Source organism: Aphis gossypii, chromosome 2 (assembly GCF_020184175.1).
Source record: "Aphis gossypii isolate Hap1 chromosome 2, ASM2018417v2, whole genome shotgun sequence".
Lineage (NCBI taxonomy): Eukaryota > Metazoa > Arthropoda > Insecta > Hemiptera > Aphididae > Aphis > Aphis gossypii.
This window is the reverse complement of record NC_065531.1, coordinates 55642720-55662783: the sequence shown is the minus strand read 5'-3', so window position 1 is coordinate 55662783 and position 20064 is coordinate 55642720. Positions and strand designations below refer to the sequence as shown.

At 24.7% G+C, this 20064-nt stretch overlaps 1 protein-coding gene across 1 annotated transcript in view; it reads right to left on the bottom strand.

Annotated features, from left to right (window-relative positions):
• Positions 1-20064, bottom strand: part of LOC114126445 (GTPase-activating Rap/Ran-GAP domain-like protein 3) — a 309554-nt gene that overhangs the window by 272182 nt on the left and 17308 nt on the right. Inside the window, exon 2 of the mRNA XM_050200598.1 lies at positions 9448-9732. Coding sequence (XP_050056555.1) covers positions 9448-9686 — 239 coding nt within the window. The 5' untranslated portion in view covers positions 9687-9732. The remainder of the gene's footprint in view (positions 1-9447; positions 9733-20064) is intronic.

Sequence of the window (20064 nt, the reverse complement as noted above, 5' to 3'; positions counted from 1 at the left end):
GAATACACATCAGTCGACTTAATTACATTTTAAAAAAGTGCATTAAAAGTTTAAGTTTAAAAATAAAAAATATATAAATATTCAAATATATTATTTTATACTAAAATAAATTACAATTGTTCTTACAATTTTAAACTTTTATTTTAATTTTAGATTTTAAAACAATTAATTTTAATCGAAAATATAATCCCTATCTATTTAGTTAAGATAAACAGTTATAAATATAAAATATTACATGTTTTTATACCATGTTCTTTGTACTTTTTAAATAATTTATGTTTTTTGTACTCATTTTAACATATTAACACCACTGTATTTCGTTTTAATTTAAATTCTAAATAACTACATGCAATTATATGTTAGTACAAGACAAATTAAACGTATGTTTAAATTTATAATTTATTTTTAGTTTTACATACATGTTTATAATATTGTTTGTTAAAAATTCTGATCACTCGGTTCTGCCACTACAGCTGTAACATAACTTTAATGAGAGTATTACCTAAGGAACGTTCTTGAAAACTAGTAACATTTCAAGAATATTTCTTTTTCTCTTCAAAATATTCCTTAAAAAAATATTAATTTGTTTTGCTTTAATTTATAATTGTAAAGTTGTTTATTGTTATTATTATAATTATTGAAACATTAGACACAATAGCTGTATTTCTTTATTCGTATTTTTTTTTAAAAGATTTAGTAATATTTACTATAAAATGATAAAAATGTATCTACGTTGTTCATACTATATTATATTATTATATGTTATATCATATGTATTGTATATTCTATTTAGTAGGCATATTTTAACTTAAATATTTAATAACTAATTTAGTATAAGTATTCTAATCGATTACTAACAATTTGAAATTTAATTTATTTTAAACCAATTATGATGAATAAATTATTTATAACCTAATCTCTACACTGATAGTTAAATATGTTTTTGGAATCACTCAAAAGTCTTTCATTTTTCTCTTGTTATTCGTTTAGAAATAAAATAAGGTAATTTATAACCTTAAACGTAATAAAATGTTAATAATAATGTTAATAACTATTAAAAACAATGTTTAAAAGTATATATAATATTTTTAATATTTCCAATTAATATTCTTGTTCATGGAAATATTCCATACATTTTTACATTACCATTATATCACACTTTGAAATAACATAAGTCAATTAAGTTCAATTTCTTAAATAGTTTCGTTTAAATCTTAAACGAAGGAAACGCTACACCCGTATGAGTTTTCTCCGTCTTACAAACATATAAGAAAGTAAATTTGCATTCAGTAGAACCAATTTTATATTGTTCACTTTAATAGTAGAGTGGATTTGTGTCCTATTATTAAAGTCAAAGATAAGATAATTTTCTGTGCTAAGGGTTAATTTTATTCGGTATTTTTATCATCAAGATTGATATGAGCATTTTTAATTTATTTTACAGTATTCATATCTTACTTAAAAGTTAAAACATAAAAAAAGCCTACGCTCGAGCACAGATAATTTTCTTACCTTCAACTTTGATAATGGAACAATTCACTCTAATATTAAAATTGAAATTAAGATAACTATACAAAACCGTTTAACTCAAAGCAAATTTATTGTTGTCCTGTTGTATGATTATAAGACGTATACAACACATGCGGGTAAATGCGCTGAAGTAAGTTATCTTATGTTAATTGTCTATCATGCCTATAAGGATACGATGCGTATCTTACGCCATACCTGGGCATTGTATAGAAAGCTAAAAGTGAAAAAAAATAATAAAAAAATAATTCTTATCAACAATTGACATTTATTATCAGATACTATAATTTTTACTATCTTTAATCTCTTTAATCCCATTAAACAATAAGACAATAAATTATCAATCAATCGTATTAACCTATATTATTATATTTCAATGAATTATTTATATACTTAATTACACTCAAAATGAATATTCGAAATAGGAAATGAAATAACAAATAGACTCTGTGAATTATTTTGAGGTTGTAATTAACTATATATATTTCACTGAAATTACTTATATTTCAGATATGTTAAAAAACCGGTACGATAAAATAGCATACACTCAAATTCCGTTTGCCATTGCCGATTTACATGCGTTCATAATAATGTCACGTACGATTGAATAATATTATTGTTGGCACACTACGAGGTGAAAATCACACATCGGTTGTAGCACGTTTATCCATTTATCGTCAGCTGGTCTTTAACTAACGATGTTATTATGATTTATCACAATCACCATGTGATAATTTATACATCCGAAAATTTTCGAGAGAGATTTTGGCCGATGTGCTGTTGGTACGTTTTAACAAAAATTGAATTTTGCGGGATACTCACGTTTTTTTTTTTTTTTTTTTTTTTTAAGAGCGCAGAATAGGTAAAACGGTACGTGAATACAGTGTCAAGATGACGGTGAAAAACATATAAAAAGTTCTTGTGACATTGACGCTCAACGTGTACACTTCCGATACACTCTAATTGCATCGCTGCAGGAATCTCACGCTACGGTCGTTGTAAAAAAAAAGTATATATATATATAAATAATCAACAAAAATTTGACAAGTCGAAACAATATATTATTTTACAAGCTCAAACTTATGCGTAGTTACATTGATATTTTGTTATTACGTAAAACGGCGATGGCTAACGTGTTGTTCGACTGAAAACTATTTTTAAATGATAAGATGTTTTTTTCCGAATATGCACGTTGTCTACGATCGAATCAAAAGTACTTACTTATATTTAATTCAAAGGTAGAAAAGGTAATTAATACCAATTAGCTGGAGTTAGTTAATTACCTAAGTAAACGTTTAGAAAGTAAAGTTTTTAGTTAAGTTACAAATAACTGTCATACCTCTAAAAATTGAAGATGTTAATTCATTTTTTAATGATTTCTAATCAAATTACGTAATAATAATTTTGTGAGAAAAAAACCATCATTCTATTCCATCTCACTTCATAATTTTGTAGAAATTAAATGAAAATTATATGTTTATGACTTTATGTTTAGTGTGTACCTACTAAAGCATTAAATAAATAAATATTTATTTAGGTACTCACTTGTATTTATAATAGTTTTATAAAGCGTAAAATAAACAAATCATATATTATTTGGTTTAATTACTCACTTACAGCTATATTTAAAAATTATTTTATCATAACGTACATGTTTTTTTTCAGAAACAACCCTATTATTTATGTTATTACAATTGACAACTATTAACCATCTGAATTTATCAAAATCAATTTGATAAGTTGTTAAAAAATAAAAAATATCAAGGTTTTTCTAGGTAGTTAACTATGTCTATAAAAATGGTAATTATTTTAACAATAAACGATATTACATTTTATTTAAAGGTATAAAAGGTTTGAAAATTTCATCTTATTAAATTTTAAAATTATTATAGAATTATAGAAAGTAAGTGAATACCACTATGTTGTACATTAGGTATCGAGTGTATCAATGTGTAATATGTTTTTTTGATATAGCTATAATATAAGCTATTTATTTTAATAGATTGATATACTTATTTTGTTTCAAAAATATTGTTAACATTCTTTTTTCTTAATTTTTTGTCCCTCCCTCGATTATTTTGAAAATTCTGAAAATTTTTAATTTTAAACTTTCTAAAGAACAAAATAAACACATTCATCGCTCCGCTCAGAATCTAAAAAACAGCTGCTCGATTTCAAGGAACAGTTAATTTATATTTTATGTACAGCTAGTCTGTTTGTCATTTCTGTATTTGAATTAAGGCTAATATTTATATCAAGTAAAGTAATAAAGCGACAAGTCTGAGAGTACGACGTGTATGTGTACGAGATGATTCAAACACGTGGTAACTCATCATATATACATCTGACACACACAGTCAGGTACTTATGCCACCAAAGAGAATAATTTTGAATGTTCAGCTGCGATATGAAACATAACTTCCACATGGTTTCCTTATGCACTTGTTACATATATTACAATATATGTTCTTGTTCAACCACTCACCCAATCATACCGCTAAAACCTAAAATCCATCTTTAAACTAACGCCTCGGTGTGTAGTATTGTACCTAATGATCGGTTATTAGTGCGATGGGGACATTGGAAGCTCTACATAGAACATGATAACCCAATAGTAGCACATTCTCATTTGATAATTTACTTTTACGATTCAACGATTTGATGTATCGTTAAAATATGTGGATAATTATTATTTTATCTCATATAATAATTATAAAGTCATTAAACCAGAGTTTCGGAAAGATATACTCGTAAATACTTCATATTAGATATTTGACATGTCGTTTGCGAATATAGAATATAATATAATTAAGAATATCGTCATAAAAAAAAAAAAAATACGCTTTAGATAAATAAACTCAAATATATTAATAGATATATAGTTTTTTTCAAATATGTTACAAATTTTATTTACAATTTTGTTATACTTTTAATACTTTAATATTTGATTCTGAACGAAGTAATGAATTATATTGATTTTACAACAATGTGTTTTTTTCCTTTTTCTCTGTTACCTTTGGAGACAGTAAAAATGCTTTGATTTTCGAAAATGAGGTGGTTTTAGGTATAAAATTGGATCTATTACTTCAGGAGGTCGAAAGTATTAGGGGAAAAAAATATGGAAAAACAGAAATTTTTAAGCAAATCTAATTTTCAACTAAATCAATTTTGTTTTTTTTTTTGTTTTGGTGTGAAACAATAAATATAAACTTTAAATATTTGAAAATTCCACTAAATTTTTAATGTTTATATTATCATTTTCTATTCACAGCAAAAAAATGTTTTATTTTATTTTATTATATTTTTTCGATTTTAAAAATTGAATTCAAGATTCTTCATATCAAGCGCAGTTCACATTGAAACCGTAAAATGTAAAAAAAAATATAGATATTTAAACATTTTTTTATGAACATTTTAAGTTTAAATTTTTATGAAATTATTTATTTAAATTATGAATCATAATTTGTTTAATATAGTTGTGTTATAATTTAAAAACATTATTCGTGAGAGCTTAAACTTTTATGTAGTTTATACAACTATACTATGAATTTTACTATACGCATAATGATATTTTTTATTCATTTATTATCTGTGTAATATTTATACTATGAATCAATTTTTTCTGTTTATAGTATTTTCAAAATAATTTTATTACATTTTTAGTGATATATTTTTAGTTATTTATTATATCTTAACTTGGTAAGATGATACAATACGGTATAAATATATAATATTATAATAATTGAATACAAATAATTCAATGAATGCAATACTTTGAGAAAAATATTATGTCAACCTACATTAATACTAAAAGTAAAATAAATTAATAAATAGCTATATTTTAAAAAAAGCATATCATAAAATATATTTAGTGATAACTAAGCTGATAAATTGTCTGTACACAGAATTGTTTCTCATATATAATTAAAATTTAACACACCTATAATATATAGTGACCTACTCGACACCTTATATACTGCAGAGCGGTATCCACTTGGGCTATAATAATTCATTTGCACACATTTACCTTTTTTTTTTACAACTCACTTGTGTATAGTTTACGAACAATAGAAACCCTTTTTCAAAGAATTTTAACCATGACGTATAGGGTGTACTTCTCCAAATTTTCAAATTGATCACTGATTGTAGACAATTATTATACTCATACAATATTTTCATTCATAAAACTTATGAATTATGACTTTCTGTCTAATAATATTCTAGTATCATAAACTGACGAGTAAAAGATGTTGTTTGAGCTATTTAATTTAGCATAAATTCGTTAATAAGGTATTATATACAGTTTTATTAATTAAAATAATTTTTACAATTTTTTTTTTTTTTACATTTCACTCTTATTGTAGTCCATAGTAAAAGGAATATGTGAGAGAAACAAAATAATTCAATAGAAGTTAACTTGGGTCTGAAATTGTTAACATAACTATATAAATGATAGTATAAGAAACATAATATTATAGTTAATAATAATTAATATAATAAATAATTATGTCTTTAAAATAATTTAATTGAAAAAGAATTTAAGCCACCTTTCAATTTCAGAATAAATTTTCGATTATTTTTTCCCTTATAGAAGAAAACTGATGGGAAACAGGAACTAAAATTAAATATCACACTTTAAGAGTATACGGACACTGTACACCCAAAATTTTACCTTTAAGTTGAATTTCATTATTCACAATTTTGTGCGCAAACGAGTCTTCACAATCCACTTATCTAACTTTTTATTTTTATTGAATAAGCTGAAAACGATATTTTTGCATAATGATAAAATTATTTGAATTCAAAATGATATCACTAACATATTTAAATGTGTAGATAGTTAATATCACATGATAGTTTCGATGACTTAATTAAAAATAAATTATATTATTGATTTTATTACAAATTTAGAATGAAGTAATTTTATAGAAACATTTGAAATGTATTAAATATAAATTATAAAAAACTTAATACATCTATTATAATAGTTACTATACACTATTTAAGTACTCGTTTTAAATATAAATAAAATATTTTTTTCATTTTTAGTTTCAGATTTTTTTTTAACTATTTCTTTGTTGGTCTTTTTTATCTTTAAGTTATCTAGTATTTAAATACTTTATCGGGATTTTTCTTTTGAAGGGTTCATTATGTCTTTTAACGTCTTTTTTTTATTAAATCTACTTCTTTTTAAAGGGAGTAGGTATACCAATGTTAATTTAATTTTAATTAAATATATAGTACCGAAGTAAATAATAATTATTATTAATAAAAAAAAAAAAAAAAAACATATGGTATATACTAATTTGGTGTGTCCATAGAATCGATACATTTTCTGAAAATGTCTAGAATAAAATAGTTTCAATACTATTATACAATAAACATTAGTATAATACAATCAATATAATAGTAGAGTTTAGTTACATATTGATTTGTGTATTTTAATTTGTTTTAAGCTATATCAGTAATAGAAAAAAATTACATAAATGGACATGCCACTACGTAAATATTCCAGTATACATAATATTATGGTATTACAGTTATAACGCTAATTTCCACGTGTGTCCTATATACGTACACTGCGTGTCAGAATTCACGGAATTACTAACCACTATGGACTGTTAAGTAAATACAATATTATGTATCTACCTCGAGTGTACATTAAATTATCAATAAAATCCATATAAACCAGCCAATATAGAAAAGCAAATATATAAAATATAATTTTAATAAATAGATACCTACATAACAAACTTGCGAAATCATCTTGTTTTCCATTTTCAGACTCATATTTTTGTACATGATAGGCAATTACAAAAAAATAAATGTTAAATGCACACAAGTCATTAAATCACGTTCAGTTTTTGATGTTATTATAATATATATATATATATTTTACTTTTGAGAATCACCATTGCGTGTCTTTTTCAATGTCTATAAGATTGTTTTTGTATTTACCTGTTTGGTAGTGGAGTGAAGTCGCTCATTTATGTTAAGTAACTCGTGTTTATTTGTTTTGATTATTCACGGTCGAATTGTATATATATATCATTTAATTGTGTCTTATTTTCAAATGTTTACTTCTCCAAATCGTATTACATTTAAGTAGCTTATTGATAAAATTATTATTATTTTTTTTTTAAAACAACAATAAATTATAATATATTTGTAATTTATAAAAGTTTTCATTATTATTCACATTAAAAGTATTAATTGATGTAAATGAATAATATATTTTTTCAATTCAATTTAGAGTTGTAGTTGGCGTGATCAGTATTATTTTAGAATTTAAGCTATAAGTTTAATTTAATGAGCACATTTTTAAATTGTATGTAAATATATTTATTATTATTATTATTATTATGAATATTATGTATTTTGTTAATAATTATCTCGTTAATGCAACTATTATAATACAAATATAAAATAATAACAAGCAAGCATACTTTTAAAATTACTAGTACTAAAAAAAAAATCCCACAGCAAATGATACATTTGTTACATCTAAATATGCATGATAATATTATTCCGTATAATTATGATTTTTATTTTAGAGGTTATAATAATAAACAATTGAATAACTCTATAATTATATATAATATCTATCGCGCTTAAGAAAGTGTGGCTTTTATAATAAAATCATCATCAATTTTCCCCACAACGTAATTATTAATTAATATAACGATCATAAAATTGTGTTTAATACACAAATCCGTTTTTTTCTACACCTTATTTTAATCCTTTTGGGATCAGTATTCTTTGAATATTATCTCTGCAAAAATTGACACTGTAATACTTATGACGTAGTCACGTAGATAGTAGGTACCTATGTATTATATATTATAGTATTTTAGTTTATAAACCAAACTAATTAGCTACTCGATGAAATTTATTATATAATCCTACTCAAAGAGCATAATAAGATGATGATTGATGAGGTTAATGCGTTTTATAATAAACTATTTCGATCTTTTGTACTGAAAAAAAGGCTTAATTTATTTAACCGCTGAGGTAGTATTTTCTATTGAATATCTTGAATGTCCAAAGATACTCCAAATAATATCAATTTCCAGTCTAACCGTAATGAACTATATATATATATATATGGGTAGATACACGTATATACCAAGAAAGGGCTTATATATAATCATATTCGTAAAAAACATATTGTGAGTAAATAATATATTAAAGAGTAATATAATTAGAATATTTTTCTCGTATTCTCGTATTCACAGATTTTATTCTTTAAAAACCAAACTATTTAAAGAAAAAAAAAATTTAATATATTTAATATTTATAAAATTCTAAAAAAAAACGATATTTAAATGTTAAAGAAATTAATTGTGGTATAAAATTGTATAACACTAATTGTGTTTGTATGCATCAAAGTCGTAAATAAATATTAAGTCTTCAAACAAACGATTTTTAATTGTCTTAAATCTGGAAATTGTTGGAAAATAGATTGAATTATGATAAATAATATAATTATAATTATAATTATAAATTGAATTGTTCTATACCGTTGAAGAAAATAATTATAAATTATTAATTAATTATTATTATAATAGTCAATAGAACCGAGATGATCAACACTTACATATTATTGAGATTAACTATCAATCGTATAACTGTGATACATTTATAACAAAAATATTGTATACGTGCCACTCCTCTCTTCGAATTCACGTACCAAAATGTTTATATCATACACACTTGTATTAACAATACTATAATTTGCCACAATAAAATTGTCATCGTAAATTATAGGTCTAATTACTAATTAGTAATCGCAATCTATATGGTGATAAGACGAGTAGTGTTCAGCTAACTCGATAACAGACGATTCGTTATGTTATGAATAACCGATTTTGAAACAAAATCATCGAAATTACGGCTGCGTTAAAAATTTGCCACACTTACCCGGTAACATACAGCTGGTCCAGTGGAGGTCCAACAGGCTCGGATCCCAATGACATAGGCCAAGCGATGTGCAGCAACGAATCACGGACGATCACGTCCCAGGCAGTGACGTGTGCGGTGCCAGTCCACTCGGATACGCGTTCCCAACGAACCAACCGTCCGCGGTTACCGCGGTTTCTCCGCCGCAACATGGTCATCGTGTCTAACCTATGTTGTTGACTGTTGCCACCACCGGACATTGCTTCCCTGATTTCACCACGGTCGTCGTTATATCACTCCCGCATCCTGTAAAGCGGAAGTATAATTAGCTAGGAATTAAAAAAAAAAAAAACAATAAAACTTTGGATTTTCTCCGTCGACAACCCGAAAAAGTACAAGACCTCTGTCAACCGACTCAAAATAAAACACGTATGCCTTACTTACTTACGTGTAATGAAGAAATTAAACCCTCACCTTCATTCTTAAAGTGCAATTTTTCTTAAAACTAAACACGTCATAATTGAATATAGAATATATGATAGGGAAAAGAGAAATTACTTATCTCTAATAATACACCTGAAACGTTATTCCCAGAATCTTATGAAATTTCCAAGTTCATCCAATAATTAAAATCAGAAACTCAGAAAATATGATGTGAATGCATACATGAACATAATATAAAATATTAATTCCAATATTGTTCAATATTATGTTATCTATTACTTATATATTTTTTACTTTAAAAATCTAATTGTTTTACTATTATTAACTATGTTGTCAGTATATTTCAATATCTATGTAGTTGTATGTCTAATGGCCATAGATAATACGGGAAGATTTTTAGGAATAAAAAAAATTATATAATTTTATAACATTGTATTTTATCACTATAATAGCTAATAAGTTATTATATTAATTAATAATCAAAAAAATCTTATATAAACATAAAAAAAGCTTTTTTTTTTGAAAAACATTGAATACTTTATTGGCAAACACAAGGATTAATGTATATTATAATAGCAGCAATATAAGACGGAAACTACATTGTTTGTCACCTTTTAAATAGGATTTATCAAAAGTTTACAAATTCAACACTAGAATAATTCAGTGAATCGAGAGGCAGAGAACGGAATTAATCTGAGGTTTATATTTTCCGAGTAGTAACGTTGTATTGTCCCTAAATTACATTTTCCGTGAGTAAAATAATTATACATATAAAGATTTTAATATAATTTTATCATATCTCGTGAAACATGTATAGATGTATAAGATTATATTTTGAAATTGGAAAAAATTTCAATTAATTTTAATAAATTTGAAATATGATTTTAACAATGAAGTCTATACTAATACAAATGTACACTATACTGGTTAAGATTTAAAATATCATATTTGTGTATTATTGACTATTGATTTTTGTATTTATTATTATTATTTTTTATTTTGTGTAGGTATTGACTCTTTTAATATTGTCACAGTATTATGATAAGAGATAACATTTATAACAATATATTCTATGTAATAAATTCAACAAACATTAAGAGTTGGCACAGAGAAATGGCTCGTTTTAAATAAGTTATAGGTATGTACATTATATACAATGCATACCTATATTATATTATTGTATTATGTATAACCGGGCCGAGAATAAAACATTAAAAACCACCGTAATTATATTATACAGGGTCAATGTGAAGTGCACAAAAGAAACCGTAATTATCATTTCACGTTTTAAATTAATAAAACCTGTGAGGGTTGAAACGTAATAGCATTGAAACCGTCGTAAAATCATTTATCACCTTCGAAAGACGATTTTAATCGAAATACTCGTAAAGTCTATTGGAACAACACAGATACAACAACTATATCGTGAGGTTGTAAGAATATAACATATATATATATATATATATATATATTGTACATACCTATTATTCTTACATTTAATATAAGACATAGTTGAAATTGACAAATTGTAACTAACAGCAAAGCACTGTTAAACCTACATACATAAAATATTAATTTTTATACAGAAGCAAAATTAAATGTTAATATTGTAATTTATTATGACGAGTATTTTACACATTGGTGATAAGATCAATATTCGTAGACTTCGATACATGTTACATGAAATGTTGTAAGTCTATTAATCTCCTATACAAATACCACTTGAAATGCAATTTATCTTTTAAATTTTTTATTTAACTCATTCAATATTAAGCATTTTCAAATATGCTACTCGATACCATGCAGTTCATGAATATCTCATTGGTCCCTTATAAAATATACAAATTTTCAATTTCATTTCGGCTTTTTAGTTATATTAGGATACAAAAATTGATACTATACGAGTATAATATTTAAATATTTAAAACATCGAAGGAAAATATGTTATATTTTTCCATAGTAAAATCTATGGTCAATTGTTTTACGTTTTACCTAGCCTTCATAAAAAATAATTGATTTTTATGTTTATAATTTGTCTCATTATTAATCCAAAAATATAACAATAATGTTAATCTTATTTCGTTTTTAATTCATTCAGTCGGTTTTCGTACGTTGACTATAGTATTACTACAAGATAAAAAGTTTAACAAATGCAAATCAATTATTTAAAACAAGTGAACATTTTTTTTTTAATTTTATGGTACTGATAATATGTGTATAGCATACTATACAACGTTTATTATTTTTTTTTGGAAATCTTTCATACAAATCTGAGTGAGTATAAATGGTTTAACAACATAATGCATAGATTTAAAAATATAATCAATGTATAAAGTATATGGGTTCAACTATAGTGACCATATTATAGGATTTACACATTATAATCTAAGACGTATATTATCGAAGGACCTTTTCCCCCCTTCACTAAGCTAAAGTCCGTCGGTCATGACTAGTATAACGCGCGAAGGTTTAATGATATAATAATATTATTATGTATTTTTTGCATAAGGGACTTTATATTAGTAGTATTAATATTATGTAGTAGGTACTCGTATGGTATTTTTAAAAAAGTTAAAAACTTTTTGTAAAATCAAATTGCATTTACCTAGTCCCCTAATATAGTATATAATAATAAATAATCGATAACATATTGTGTGCTACATCATCGAAAGAGACTAAGAGAACAATAAAATATAATAGCCAACAAAATATTTTCATAGCGAATTTATATTCAAATGACGTTTGTTCCAACATAAAATTATAATAATGAGCTTAATAATATTTTGATTTAGAGCAGGTGAGAATTAAAATGTGCATCTCACATTATGCAACGAAAAATAGGACTTGAGACATTATGGTAAATGGAAAAATACGTATGACTTAAGAGGGACGCGACAAACATTTATTACTGAGACAGATACTCCGGTCAACTAAATAAATACAAAAGTGCATTCGTATACTGTGTAAATTATTTCCGTATAATTATAGCCGAAAATAATTCTATTTAATGAAGAAATTATACATTTTTAGAAAAAAAGAGTAATGAATAGGTACATTTAAACTTAAATGGTTTTGATGGAACGATGCAAAAGAATAACGTCGTAGTTTTGTCATTATTAATAATATCATAATCTCCACATTTATGTAAGCTTAGCTTTTTGCCATAATTCTTCAAGAGGACATCGTTAGTGTAGATTCTGTTTTCTCTCTCTCTACCTCTCTAACCAAGAATATTGTTTAAAACATGTTCACAAAAACACCATGTTTTATTGTTTTAAGTAATAATTACAGAGTTCTTTTACTAATTACAAAAATTATGGATAGTTGTGTTAAAAGGTTTGATATTTTGGGTTTGTATAATATTTATTCTTTGTCTTTTTATAAACCTTTAAAAATAAAAATGTATTATTTATTATTATTATTATTATTATTTTTAATTAAAGCTTCAACAACTCAGGCAAAACATTATTATGTTCGTTACTGTGTTGCTGTAGGGTATCACGGTACTATAGGTTTTTGAAATATGTGTATCCGTGTATGAGTGTGAGACATGGCTTCATCACTAAGGAACTTAGTGGTCATCTATTCGAGAGCTAGCAAAGAGAAACGGTGCTTGACCGCGGCACTACACTACATCATACCACTCCCCAAAAATATATTTTATAAATTTTAATGAATATTAATTTTTTTTTGAGGCAACGAACTAAATAATAAAATGTTCACTGAAACATTCTAAAATATTATTATTTTCTACAACTTTTTTTAATAATTTATTGTTTCTTAATTATTATACTCAAATATTACACAAAAATTATAAAAATGATTTTATGTGATAGCATTATATTAAATATGCCGCTTATAGATTAGAAAGAAAACATAAAATAGTGTGCAGTAATAAAATAATGTTTAATTTAAAAATTCAAAAGTTCATAATTTATAACTAAATTTTTTATTCGTGTGAATTATTCAATTCAACACTACAACTCTTATTTTATTAATTAATATTTAAAAACGTTTTCCCAAAAACTGTATTATTCAATTTGAAATGAAAAAAAAATTGTCATCAAAGGACTTAAAAATTATAAATACCTGTTTCCAAAAAATATAAATATAATAATACAAAAAATTACACAGTGATGTACACAAATATTTTTGCGCTTCATCTTGGTTATTATGATGATCGATAGATATTTTTGTATTTTATTTCAACACACTTTTTAATTGTTTTTATTTTTATTTTTATTTTTTTTATCAGGATACGCGTATTGATCATTTTAGATATTAGCGTATATTTTGATTTATAATAAAATTATCCATGGATAAGAATGAATAGGTGAAATCCGATTGAGCGCGGTCTCTATTTTTTTATAAATCTGATTGAGCACAGTCGAACGAATCCAACGTTGCCAATTTTTTGATATCATTTTTATTCGTTAAATCGTCGTATCATACGATCGTATCTTTGGTATATTTTAATTTTAAGGCATAAAAATTATTTTCATTGACGGTTTCTCATTAGTTACTGATAAAAGCGGTACAAATCAAAGGTACACCGTGCATCGGGATTTACGGTGGTTATAGTTTTATAAAACTGTAACGGTGATGAAAATTCGAATTTCAATTGAGATTCACAGTAATAAAATACTAGAACTTTATTGAAAGATTAAAAATGAGTAAAACCACTATAGCTTACAACAAATATTTAAGAAAAAAAAATTCTGAATATTTACTAAAATATTTATTAAAAATGGGAAATAAGTATTTAGGGATACAATAATAAAATAATTAAATTACAAGTATTTATGATATATATATATACGTCTTTTAAAAAATGTTTATAATTTTTAAGATCTAAAACAACAATATTATATAGTATTTAGTAAATAAAAACTGCAATTTCATGCGTAACTACAATTATGGAAGATATAAAATCAAACCTTTAATGTATTCTAGGTATTATTCAGTAAAACAATACATAAACAAAAAAAATCCATACTAAATATTGAATAATTTTTACTAATATGATATTAATTTTTAAAAATTCTAACTTTTGATAAAAAATGTTTCCTTTTTTCAATTTATTATAATAATTCGCATTTTTTCTAGTTTAATATCGTGTGTTAGTTGATAGAATTAAATTGCTTTAAAATTAAAATAAAATTATATTAAAATGTTGAAAAGTTTTGGAGAAACATAAAAAATGCTTTGTTTTGTTTAAACAAATTAAATTGCCCATAACTTAAAAAATAAAAAAGTTAGACCCCCTCTTTAAAGGCTATTTCTTCATAATTTTAGGTATACTTTTGTATAGCGTCGGCCGGTCACTTCCCCCTAGAACACATTGTATAGGTAATTTAAAAAAAACTTAAACATCACATTTTTTTCATAATGTTATATAATATGGTTTTTGATATTTCTTTGTATAGGTAAGTTATTATTATTTTTTTTAAACATTGCTTTAATGTTATACTTACTATTAATAATAAAATTGACGAAGAGAATATTCAAATGGCGATATAAAATATAAAATCGATATAAAATACGACTTTTTAAATAAAAAACGCAATACATAAAAATACACTGAGAAAAAAAACTTCGAAACATATTTATAATATTTAAAAAGATCGTTAGATATTAGTTTTTTATCTGCAATATTGTTGAGTGGTAAATTAAAATGTATACTGTATAAAATCGGGCAACAGAGAACACAAACCTATAAAGAAAAGTAATAATTGTGATGTTTAAAATAATACTACAATAACACAATCGTTGTAAAGTGACGTGTCTTTGGTCTATTTGTTTTGTTTTAACAAAGTCATTATTTTCAATATTTTATTTTTAATTAATTGAACTTATCAGGAAGTCAAAACGTGAGTTAAGTAACAAATAAACTGGTTTACCGATAATAATATTAATTATAATAACAGTAAATGAGTACCTAATTTTTCTAAAAAAACTTAAAAATTGTTTTTTTTATTATTTTTATTATTATTATTATTATTGTTATTATTAATGAAATACCCGCTGCAACATAGGCCATAACCCATTGGGAAATATGATTATATTACATGGTAAGTTAAATTCTAAATATTGGATAGTTTACAATTCTTATGAATAATAAGTTAGGTATATACATTTTAGAAATGTACAGTTTATTTAGAAGATTCCTTCTTTTATGAAAATCGATAGTGTCTAGTAGTGAGGATCAGTTGGGAATTCTAACTTCGAAGTATGGATATACTCGTTTACCATAATGTACTAGTTCTATTTAATTTATAATTAATAAATAATACACAAATTTAAATTGATTTATAAATAAAGAAAATTGTTATACATTAGTGACTCGTACAAGTAAATTATATAAACTACTGACGAAAGCACAGCATGGCATGGTTAATACTGTTCTGTCAATAAATGTTCCAATCGAGATAAACACAGATAAGTATAACAAAAATAGATGCGGAGCAACAAGCTCATGCTCGGAGAATTCACTTCTGATAATGACTTAATTAATTTATTTATTTATTACAATATTATTACATTTAAAGAAATAAACAAATATAATGAGGAATTGTATTTATTTTTTTTAAGTCAAAATTTTATTTTACAAGCCTTGAGCACAACGAACTATGCTATGACATCATCAAAAAGTATTTTTGAAGCTAATGTACCTATTGTTTATATTAAATAAAAGAGAAAGCCACTTTAATCGTCTTTGACTCGTTTATCATTGACAAGTCTACTTGCTGCAATTCGAATACAACGTGAAAAGCCAGCTACAATGTGTAGTATTTTTTTTTTTAAATCTGAGAAAAGTTTAATTTTTTACATCTAACGCATCTAACGATACTCTTTTTTATTTTTTTTATTTTTTGTATAATAACATTTCTTTGATCAATACACGATTATTTTTTTTACCAAATCAAAGACATAATCAAACTTTTAAATCAAGTGAAATATTTTTTCATTGATTTAACTTTACTGTGGTTTTTCTGGAATTGTATTATAAACTGGGTTCATTTATTGCGCAATCCAATGCATTTATGTTACTAGGTAATTATTTTGCAATGAGAAAAATCACCTTTGTACACGAATTCCATCGAGTGTTTGACTATTAATGTAATGAATTTCCTAGTTCATCATTTAAACTCTTGGTCAACCTCGGACCAAGAGAACCCCTTTTTGTTTGCTCTGAATATAGGTACCCATTAGGTTAAATCTATATTAAGTTATACAACCAGTGGGTAAGGTTACCCCTTCCTCCGCTAATATTGTAACGTGACATATTATTATATTAAATGTTAATATGCCTCACAAAGATATTTAATCAAAAACTGTATTGAAAAATTCTTATTAAAAAAAAAAATAGTAAATGCTAATTTTTTCTTGTAAACACTAAAAATATTACATTTGTAATATAAATATTTATATAATTTATATATAGGTATTGTTTTAAGTTTTATAATCTGTACCGAATGCATGTATTATTATTACATGTAATAACAACCACAATGATTTTTTACAAAAGGTTTGATATTATAATTGAGTGCAATATTTGTAATACGCATTGATATGTTTTTTTTTTTTTTTTTTGTAGCATAGTGTTACGAAATTATTATGAATTGAAAAAAAAAACACAAATAATTTAGATTATTTTATGTAAGTGATTTCAGTTATTTAACTCAATTCATATTTACTCTTATTATTGGAATTTGCTTCATTTTTAAAACAAATATTATTAAATTCATCGATTATTTTATAATGTTTTTATCGCAGATTTGGCAATTTAATATATTTGCATAAAACTTAGATCTAATCATACAGCTTAGGTATGACAAACACTACCCATATTATAAATATAATAATATTATACTACATCATGATGTTTGTTTGACAAACAGTCTTTGATTGCAAATGTTTAGTATTTGACTTAGTGCTCTGTTGTGAACACTGCACCACGATATAAATAATATAATATATATACATGTATATTATATAACGCACACAGTCAATACGACTCACCGTGCTTATATACCTGCTTACGCTATAGGTACCTGTATAGGGCTATTATCCTATTCGGTTTGGATTTGAATTATTAAGATTCCAAATCATCGCTGTTCAAACATTACTTAAATTCAAACGACCCCGTCAGCGATATGAATAATATAATCTAACTCTATAATAGTATTCGGTAGGTTTACAATGTATATTATATATGTAATATCAATTATATAGCAGCAGGTATAATACGCCACTCGTATCGTCACTGTACTTATGTAGATGGCATGCATCATTTAATATTAATTAAATAATATGTATCAAAGCAAAATATTACCAACATTACCACAGATTAATACATTTTTTATATTTGGTACATTTAATACATTTTTAATGTTTCTCGTGTTATTAAAGTATGGTACTTGGAAGAGTAGAAATTCTTAGTTATTGAAATATAAGTTGTTGATGCGCATAAATGTACAATCTTTGTCGATTTCTTCATCAAAAACGTTTAAAACGTTATATTTATTTGATATAAAATCGGGTTAGTATAATATTAACATATTATTTTAATAATAACACACCCTGATGTAATGTGTACTAACCTATTACTATTATTATTATTATAAATCAGTTTAAGTTCATGTGGCTGTCTCGTACGATATATTATTACTCCTACATGTAGCGAATGGTAACACATATACATTGATAATAGACGAAATTCACATTTGAATTATTAAAAAAACTAATGCTTATGATAAAACAAAAACTTTTGTACTGAACTGTGAATGAAGAGTGTTTTTTCAGCGTGTGGGAATGAATATAAAAAGAAAAGAATAAACGTAAAATGTAATTTTACGTTATTCTCGATTAAAATAAGACATAAATATACACAATACTGTTATTGAAGATTTAATTTTTTAATTTGCGATGATGCGTATTATTACAGAAACAAATAAACGTATATTACACTAATAAAATTAGTGTGTGTTTCATAAAAAGGATATTGGACAAGGGACTAATATTGGAATACAACTTATAATGTATGCTGTTCCCTGGGATACATCGTTGTGAATTTAAAATTTTAATATAATTTACAATGATGAACAATAGTTTCTGTAAAATAACCTAACCTGAACATAATATTATACGTTTAATACTATTTTAATATGCTTAATTATCATTATCCTCTTCACTTAACCTAACACCTGTTTAATTATTATAGGTTTACGTTATAAATAATCGTTTTGTTGTTGAGCTAACTCAATTTAATCTTTCAAAGTTTTTCCATACATTGTATATTATACTGATACTTTCATGGTTAATTCGATCAATTTAAATTATAAAAGTATATTCGTTACATCAATTATGTAGATACGATTTTTTTTTTTTTTTTTACTTCTTCTCGTCGGTTCATCTTATTGTAAAATCAATAATATTATTATAATTAATTTTTTTATGGTATAGGTATTTTTTATACTAGATCATTTGTGACTTGACCGTTATTAAGATAATGACATAATTACGTTATTGGTATCATAAATCTATTATGTTGACACTCATCTACGCCCATATAGTGACAGCCTCTAGCTCAGGGAAAACGTTTGACGGGTTAGTTTGGAAATTAAAAATTAATTTATGAAATTAAAAAGACGCGTTCATATGGCAACTTCTCTAAGACCTTTGTAGAAAGTTTAAAACCATTCTAACAAGACATTGGCCATATACAAATCACTTGCTTTAGATCTGGTAAAAAATATAATAATTATGTATTGATCAAAAAAAATGTAACCTATTATAAAAAAAAAAAGAATATTATTAGATTTAGAAATTAAACTTTTCTCAGATTTATAAAACAATACTACAGTACTACACATTATATGGCCTCACGTATTCGAATACAGCAAGTAGACGCGTCAAAGATAAATGAACCAAAGATGATTAAAGTGGCTTCCTCTTTTATTTTTGGAGAAACATTGGCTTCAAAAATATTTTTCGATGATGTCATAGCTGAGTTCGTTGTTCCTGAGGCCCGTAAAATAAAATGTTGACTTAAAAAAATAAATACAATTTCTCAATATAGTAAAATTAAAATTTATTTTTATTTTTACTTTTTTATTCAAATAATATTGTAATAATAAAAAAAAAAAACCATTATCAGTGACCAATTTTCCGGATATAACCAGCAAATGCCAC